This window comes from Pygocentrus nattereri, chromosome 5 (assembly GCF_015220715.1).
Source record: "Pygocentrus nattereri isolate fPygNat1 chromosome 5, fPygNat1.pri, whole genome shotgun sequence".
Classification (NCBI taxonomy): Eukaryota; Metazoa; Chordata; class Actinopteri; order Characiformes; family Serrasalmidae; genus Pygocentrus; species Pygocentrus nattereri.
In genome coordinates, this window is record NC_051215.1 from 35,359,479 (window position 1) to 35,368,681 (window position 9,203).

At 39.3% G+C, this 9,203-nt stretch overlaps 1 protein-coding gene across 1 annotated transcript; it reads right to left on the minus strand.

Annotated features, from left to right (window-relative positions):
* Positions 1–548: 548 nt before the first annotated feature.
* Positions 549–9,033, minus strand: LOC108443957 (eukaryotic translation initiation factor 5). The gene is made up of 12 exons (XM_017724885.2): positions 8,891–9,033; positions 8,426–8,606; positions 5,641–5,920; positions 5,406–5,487; positions 4,594–4,766; positions 4,264–4,375; positions 3,867–3,988; positions 3,292–3,453; positions 2,868–3,029; positions 2,361–2,525; positions 2,033–2,173; positions 549–990 (listed from the first exon to the last, which is right to left on the minus strand). Exons 3-12 carry the CDS (start codon positions 5,710–5,712, stop codon positions 895–897), a joined length of 1,287 nt encoding a protein of 428 aa, XP_017580374.1. The 5' UTR covers positions 5,713–5,920; positions 8,426–8,606; positions 8,891–9,033; the 3' UTR covers positions 549–894.
* Positions 9,034–9,203: the final 170 nt, after the last annotated feature.

Consider the following 9,203-nt stretch of genomic DNA (forward strand, 5'->3'; position numbering starts at 1 on the left):
ATGATTTTAGGCGTACTAATCTATTACTAGTTCATAACTATGTTTATATACACAGGTTGCGTCCTTATAATCTTTAAGTAGACTAGGTCTGATCACATTCAGATTGTTTTTTCCAGCTACATTACTTACGACTAAGTAGTGCAGCTACGACTAATCTTGAAAAGATGAGTTTCTCCCTTATGTTCGCTATCGTTAATCAGGATTTCATTTATTATTCAAAAGCATTATTAATGCTTAGTGAAAATGTCAATCATGACAGTATTGATAGACAAACAGGAACTACAGGAACTACAACGACAGAGAAGCTAACAAAAAAAGCAGTTTGTGTTATATTCATATAGCTCACTTAATCCAACATCTGAGAACAGGAGGAGCAAACCTACACATTACATTATTGTAGAACAAAGACTTGATTAACATAAGTAACCTATTTTGCCGAGTTTTAATATTGATATTGCGCTATACAGAAACAGCATTATCAACCATGCTAGGAGTTCCTGAAATAACTATGAAATAAAATTCCACACCAAGAGAACACAGCGAATCCATACGCTAGTGAAAAGAAAGTTTATTTAAAATGCCTGAAAGAAATTAAAACAATCACAAAAAAATGTGCAGTTTAAGTAAATCCATAAATCAAGGAAGTCAAACTCAATATAATTTTCTCAATACAGAGAGCTTAAACATTACATAGTAGTTCAGCAGCAAGACAATAAAAGCGCCGTGTTAAAACCATGCGTTAACAGGGTAAACTAGTGGAAAGACAAGACATGGAGTATAAGAGAGACGGCTCGACAGGAGGCCATAGTGATCAACTTTATCACTGGAAAGGAGCTGGGAAAATTCTAAATTAGCGGTCATAGTATTTTTCCTCTCTTTTTTCTTATTTATTTTTTAAATGGCATCAATATCAAGGTCATCATCCTCTTCCTTCTTTTCTGGCTGGACAGTCTCCACTTTCAGCTCCCGGGCAGAAGAAGAGTAGACAACCTAAAAGGCAAGGAAGAGTTGGGTTTTGTCAGCATACCACAAAATAAACACAGCAGATGTACCGATACAGGGGCAAAAAGGTAATAGAAAGGACAATGGACAAAACAAGGACCCCCCCCCCCTCAATTCCAAGTTAAAACATTTTAATTAAATCCAATCATATACACACTCTTAATTATGCATGTAGTGCATGTGAGAATCATTAAGAGGACCACAAAAGTTCAATAATAATTTGAACTGCAAAGTACCTGCCAAGGGTGAAACTCTGTATAAACTTTTCACATCTTTAAATTGCAAGTGGAGAAAAAAAGGCAGTTTCCATATAAAAGGTTTTAAAATAAGCAGTTCAGATTTCTGTTGTTTATAGCTTAGATCACTTTTGCATGTACATGTTACTTTGTAAACCTTTGTTTGGAAATAAAATGTATATGATTTAGCCACAAACCCAATCTCTGTATAATCAAAGCATGGCAAAGTTAATTAATAAAAAGTAACAAAAACCGAATCAAATCTTTACCTCAGAATATTTGTATCATTAAGTGGCTACTGGATCAACATTCTCCTCTTATTTGTAACCCAAAAGTGGTACAATAATCAATAACCAGTTCTTTGCACAGACCATTAAAATATCAAGAATTTCCTAAGTGCTGTACTTCCCAGACAGTAAGGCTTAATTCTGCCATACTAACAACCCAGGAGTGTCTGCAGAGCTATATGGGTGTCTAGATGTCTTGGTTTACACCAGCAGACCCCAGTTTTAAAAAAAAACAAAAAAAACCCCACAGGCTTGACTTTTGCTTTGGTCTCCTCCATCATAGGTTCTGTAATGTCTGGATTTGATAAATGTTTGACTGAGTGACGATTACCTAGGGGATCTGGGATTTTAAAAAGTAAATGGTGCTGTATGAGCAGGAATGAAACAAGACAACAAGAACAATATGAATAATTCTGCATTAAAAACATCTGACTGGTAGAACTGTACACTGCCATCTTAGTACTTAATGCATTTTGTGTGTTGGAAGAGCAGCAAATAAATGTTTACCTCAACATTTTCATCCTCCTCCTTCTCTTCCTCTTCACTTCCCTCGCTCTCCTCTTCTGCCTCCTTCAGCCATTTGACAAAAGGAGCTGCCTTGGCATGGATCTCCTTGGCCAACTCCTTGGAGACATACTTCTTAGACACCTTAGATGAAATATGGACACAGGGAAAATGAGGAAAAAAAACTGCATTGCCTCTTCAAAACAAACACATGTAGGGAGTACAAATTACATTAAAGCTAAAGCAAACTCTCAGTAGGTAACAAAGTAAAGCAGCAGTTATTGACCACCCTCCTCATAATTCTGTTTGTCATATGTGTGTACATACATACCTTCTCAGCCCAGGTGAGGATGACGTCCTCCTCCAGGAGGTCAGCATCATATAAATCCTTGAGTATAATCGGAACTCTGGGCAGCAGTTGAGTCTGGTGCAGCTTCACTACACACTCAAAGCCACCCAGCAGATATTTCTGAGCCTTCTTATCATTATGGCAGAACTGCATGAGAGAGAAGGAAGAAATGTATTTCACAAATGTGAAATCACACCGATTCTGAAGGTTCAGTAATTAAAGCCAACATCAACCTGGACAAGAAAGCGTCTCTAACTGCACGAGCTTATAAACAGAAGTGGCTAAATTTCATAGTTTTGTATTCTGGACTCAGATGACTACTTCGATTTAAAATCGGTAGCATTTGGTGTAAGAGGTCTTGCAAAGAATACAAGAACCATGGCTGCTTCTGCATCACTTTCAAAAAAAGCATGAAAATACCATTTAATGTCTAAAAAAGGGTAAAGTTCAACTATCTTTAGTGCTAATGGTAAAGCTGTAGATACTTACACGTAGAAAGTGACGCTTGTACTTTTTGATCTGGTCTCTGATGTTCTCGTTGAATAGCAGTTCGCTCAAAATGAGCGGCCCCATGGCCCTCACATCTAGTCGCTCTGCCTCGGCCAGAATCTCCTTATCTGCAGAGTCTATCGCTCCGCTCTCTTTCTTTTGCTAAACACAACGAAACGCATAAGATCAGGTTCTTCTCCCCAGTGGGCTCAAAAAGCAAACTTATCCCGTCATCTTTGGGACAGGAAGGCTACTCTGACTCAAAACCATATTGTATTTAAAAAATAATAATGAATAAGTAATCACCAAAAGACAATCATACGCTCAGACTGCTTGCCAAAATTCAGCAGCTTACTTTTTATGTACATCAGTTGGGCAACATACTAAAAACCTATCAAAAGATTCCAAGGGGACAGAAACATACTTTCACAAAGTTATAAAACATGTTGACTCTCTCCTCCAGGGTCTTCTCCAAGTCCTCACTGAGAGTCAGGTTCTTAGCATGGTCACTGATCTCCTCCATCCGCCGGCGCTGGGCCTCCTCAGTGGTCTCCTCTGCCCAATCCTCATCATCATCATCTCCATGCTACACACACACACACAACTTTTTTTTTAAAAAAATCCTTTTTCTCATTAAATTAAAAAGACAAACATTAACTAGTTAAACCAACAAAACATGACAAAAGAATGAAATGGAATATGATAAACACTAAGAACTACACAAACATCTAGCTAACAGCACAGAAAGTATTCAGTCAGTAGTAGAAGAAATTTCGAATGACGACATGTTTATAACTGGACAAGCTACTAACTAGTCAATTCTGAGTTGTGAACTACTCATAGCCAAGGGTGATAAGGGTGACACCATACCAAATGAATAAAGGAATTTATTTTTAAATACACATCCACAGAGTAAATGTTCCAATAAACACATATGACTGGCCACAACTGGATCAGGTGCTACATCACAAAAGGATCTACTTAAACGCAGACACTCACTACAGCATCCGGCGCATCGATTTCATTATGGTTCCCAGCATCACCACTGCCTGAGCCATTTTCCTTGTCCTTCTTTCGGTTCTTCTTTTCCTTCTCTTTCTTCACAGACCCACTGTCACTCTCTATTTCAAAAAAGGAAGAAAAAAAAAAAGATTACTTTAAAACACACCTTTCACACATGTTCAGCCATAGCATTATCCATTCTGTTTATTTTTAACAGCTTTTATTGTTGTTCAGAAGGCAAACATTCTGGGCATGACTAAATTGTCATTTGAATCTCCATGCTTATATTAATTATTAAAAATAAAAAACCTAACATTAACCAATAGCATGTCCAGATATGGAAACTCTGCCATTGCCAACAGCTAGTACAACATTCATACAGTTTGCAACTTACCTGGTGGATTTTTAAGGATGAACGTGCAAAGTTTGTGGCGCGTGTCTAGCATGCCCCGGTAGCCACAGGCTTTACAAGAGTTCCCAATGGTCTGTTTCTTTGGATTAACATGCTGGAAAATAAACCAAATGTTTATGACTTAAAAGTGTATTTGGCACACTTTCTATAAACAGACTTAGCAACACAAAGTCCCACTATACCATGAAGTTGAGTTACTTGTCTATCCCACTATTAGAATACTAGTGAAAATATATGTAACTCTACAAAAACACACCACAATTATTTTCATCTGTACATGTTTTTACTCAGTAAGCCACCACTCCAACATACTAGGTCTGTCTCGGGATTGTCACACTCTGGGCACAGCACAAACTTGCGAATGAATCCATCCAGCATGTCCTGTAGTTTGTTGGCCTCGTGGGAGCCGTTCACTATGTAGCGGTCATTCTTCGAGTCAAACTGGGTCTGTGCCCCTAGCTCACAGCCGAAAAACTTGGTTGGATCTAAAGAAGAAGGGAGATAAAGTTTAAGACATGGGCAGGTACTGTGGAGATACAAATTACAGGATAGAGCATACAAAAACACCTACAACAAACATCAACTTCCTAAAACGAAGCCTCTCTCACATTCTGTGTCAAAAACAGGAGTCTTAAACCTCACTAAAGCATGTAACTTTAGCGGAGCTGTAATTATTCTTAAATAAACTAGAACAAAAACGTTATGCTGAGAAATACAGGCATCAGTTTCAAGTATGCACATACCACTTGATATGACAGCACGCAATATTAGATCTGTATACAAAAAGCCTTTTTTGCATAGAATTTTTGCAGTGAATATTATCCCATGGGCACATATCCATCATACTGTACTAGATGTGGGCAACACAACATTTATTTTTACTTTTCTAAGCATACAGTGGATATTGTCAGTACTTAGACTGACAAACAGTATGATTAATAACAGAGGGAATAATGGTTTCTGTTTATCTGAATTTACTAGAGTGAAGTACTTTCCCAATTTATAAAATCATAGAAAAATTAAGCGATGCACATGTATTGTCAAAAACCCAAACCTAGTTCTCTCAAACCTATTTTGTACTATGCAGTTCATAAAAAAAAGTCAAAATGTAGTTTACATCTTACATGTGGGAGGCCGATTCAGTGCCTTTGCAACATCAACCATGTTGACAATTACCGTCTTGATTCCATTTCCTTTGCCTTCCACCTGACAGATAAGGGAAAAAATAAAGGAAATAAATCACAAGGAAAAAACAAAACATCAACAGTCGTTACATTATTACAATGAGGAGGCCCATCTTTTAATTTATTTCTTGAAGCAGGTTTCACTTAGCACCAAGCTGTTAACAGTCTCTAGTACCTTCGCAATCAGACGGGGCATCTTGTAGCGGTAGAACTGGTCCGACACATTGCGGTTGACGTTGACAGACATTTTGAGTGGCTTGCAGCACTATCAGCAAGATAAAAAGATCCTGGATGGGGATTTTTGGGTATCTTCTGTCTGGAGAAGAATGGATGACATAAACGACTGCAAGCGTGCTCGGTCTCTGACATGAAAAAGATTTTGCCACCGTGGCTACAAGCTCCTTGTTCGTGGTCTAGGTTTACACCGCTCGCGTTCCAACAGCTGCGCAACAGCTCTGGAAAAAAAAAAAGCAAACAAAAAAAAGAGGAAAAAAAATTAATCACTTCATGAGGAGGACATCATAACACCTGATTTTTGCTGGTCTTTCAAAGTATGAGGTGTGATATCATCCGTCAAATCATACATTCATTTCTGGTTCTGATGTATGCCTCTATGTTCTATGCACTGTACAAGCAGAACTGTGTCAAAGTACTTTGTTCACTGTGCCAAATGCACAATGAACAAGGTATCTAAACTGGCCAAACACTTAAAATGAGCTTAAAGTTGGGGCAGCAGGAACAAGAGAATAATTTTTAAGCAAGAACAAAGACAATATTAAAACAAGGACATTAGCTTACAAAAGAAGCCTGGACAATCAAAATAAAACTCAATGCATGAAAATCATGTCAATCATTACAGCTAAGCTTTACAGAGGCCATTATCATGAGAAAATCTAATTTCCCCTCACTTTTTTGGAAATTAAATATTTTGATGTAACGTGTTGACGCTACAAGAAAATCCTCAGTCCATTCAGCCAACATCTGAACAATTAAGCTGAAAAAACTGTCCATATTAAGTGAAGTTTTTTTTACAGTCACAAACATTTACATATATCCACCATTTTAGCTTACAGCAGTTATGCCCAGACTATTCATGCCTATATAAGTAATGCTTCAGCCAATGTTTTTTTTTTTTTTTTTTAATGAAGCAAAACAGCACCCCCATTCAGAACAGGACACACACATATATACATACACACACGTATACACCTATACATATACGCTTACATACACCATGTGGACAAAGGTATTGAGAAACACCTCCTAATCAATGAATTCAGGCATTTCATTCAGTTCCACTGCCACAGGAATTAAGTTACAGAGCCGGTCGCTGAGTGCATAAAAGTTGTCAACACTGCAGACTCAATAACTGCCGAGTTCCAAACCTCCTCTGGCATTAACATCAGCACAAAAACTGTGCACCAGTAGTTTCGTGGCATGGGTTTTCACAGCCGAGCAGCAGCAGGCAAACCTTACCTCACCAAGCCCAGTGCCAAGCACTGAATGGAGTGGTGTAAAGCATGCCGCCACTGGACTCTGGAGCAGGGGAAGCATATTCTGTGGAGTGACAAATTACACTTCTCTATCTGGTAGTCTGATGGATGAATCTGGGTTTGGCGAATGCAAAGGAAATATTACCCCTCTGGCTGCACTATGCCAACTGTAAAGTTTGGTGGAAGAAAGATAATGCTAGGGGGTTGTTTTTCAGGGGTTGGCTTAGACCCCTTAGTTCCAGTGAAGGGAAATCTTAAAGATTCAGCATAAGATATTTGGAATAATTGTATGCTTCCAAATTTGTGGGAAGACTCTCTTTTCTTTCTTAGTCCCAGTACACAAAACAAGGTCGATAAAGGTATGGTTGGGTGAGTTTGATGTGTAAGGACTTGACTGGCCACACAGAACTCTGGCTTAACCCATATTGAACACCTTTGAGATGAACGAGAATGGACAAAAATTGCCACTCCCAAATCTTGGAGAAAGTTTTGCAGAAGAGTGGATAATAGCTGCAAAAGGGGGACCAACTCTACATTAATGTCTATGGATTTAGAATGAGAAGTCAAAGGTGTAATGTGTAGGCGTCCCAATACTTTTGTTCATTTTATTTGCATATACATACACACATCACATGTATACATACTTACATTAAATATAGAAAACGGGCCCTTTAAAGATATATGCAAATGTCTGTTTGACCATCGGCTCTGCAGTCCCCTAGCCTTTCTGATCACAAGAGCACGGTCTACTGGATATTGCAGTTAACTACTCTAAACTAGGTGAATATACACAATGAGCATAAAAGTGAAAAACAGTAAAATGTCAGAGATTTAATGGCAATTTTTAAATCTATTTAATCAGCCTGGATGTAGAGGTCCTTCCAGCTCGGTCCTGGTCCGAAAGTAAAGGGCGGTCTACAGTCACACAGATACAACTGTGCCCACCTGACTAGTTAACATATCTAGCTTACGTAAAAGTGGAAAAAACATTGGATTGCTTTATTATTGCAATAAAAACAATCCAGAAATTGTCAGAAAGCTAAGCAAGAGTAACCGGATTATTAAAAAACCACACGAATCAGAAAAACAATCGAGAACCCGCCGGAAGTTGCCTGAGTCGAGCTTTTTCCGATGTGCTGCAGAGTGCGTCATGGCTAAAGCTAACCGAGCTAAGCAGACCGCACAATGCGTGTGCGTGTGTGTGTGTGTGCGCACGCCATGGTGTACGAAAGGTTGGTTATGCATGACGCCATTTTGATCCAAGTTAGCCTCTTCATTCACACCCTTACAGCTAACGGCTAGCTAACGTTAGCATCACACCCCGAACTCCTACTAGCTGGGTTAGCTAACTTAAGGATTCCGAGAAGTAATTCTCTCGCGTTCGTGGGTAGTTAACAACTCAAAGCCCAAGCCTCTCCCCCAGCCACTGAGCAAGGTTAACTAACGGTTACCAACACGAATTCTTACCGTTTCCGTAAAATAAAGACATAAACACAACGCTAGTCGTCCAACGGCGCAGTGAAGGTTGGTGGTCGAGCTGGCTGGAGCTGCTAGGTCGCAAGTCAAGAATATAACAGCACAAACACACAGACCGTCAGACCTCCGGGGTGCTGATCGATGCAGCGGATCCAACGACGATATTAGATATCTGAAAGGAAAGAAGAACAGAAAAACGTGTAATCCAGCTACACGAACTAGCTGATGTAACTTTTCGTAAAGATTAATCCGATTCTCTACATCAAGGTAATTCCACACCACGTTTGCTGAGCTAACGTCAACTAGCGTTAGCTAACAGCCAACTGCGCGTTCCCAATCTGTTCTGAAGTACTTTCAGCAAATTGTGGATGTCAATCAAACATATACAGTAAAGAAGAATTAAGTTAGAACTTCCACTTGGAGTTATTTCTCTAGCTTAGCTGTTCCAGTTCTCACCTCTCTAGAACCTTCTTGCTCCTCTACGCCGACAGACTGGTGTCGTAACGCCGAAACCGAACCTGAAGGCGAAATACAGCCCGTCGACTCCCATTGGACAAGCCACTTCGCCGGAGCCAATCCTGCAACGCTGACTGGTCACCCCAAATGTCAATCACGTTGGTGTCCTCTAAGACTATGATTGCGTGTACTATTTCACGGAGCACATAAACTGCGCAACGACGAGTGAAACCATGTGCTGGTTTACTTGTGGCCTTTTTAATCACTGGGAGCTGAGTAACTTATTAAGACCTTGAGAAAAATATACTTTAAA

Coding starts and splice junctions, on each gene's coding strand:
- LOC108443957 (XM_017724885.2), bottom strand. CDS start 5,712: ATGTCTGTCAACGTCAACCGCAATGTGTCGGACCAGTTCTACCGCTAC. Junction 3,454..3,866: donor TCGATGCGCCGGATGCTGTA/GTGAGTGTCTGC, acceptor GTGTGTGTGTAG/CATGGAGATGATGATGATGA. Junction 991..2,032: donor AGGAGGATGAAAATGTTGAG/GTAAACATTTAT, acceptor CTTGCCTTTTAG/GTTGTCTACTCTTCTTCTGC.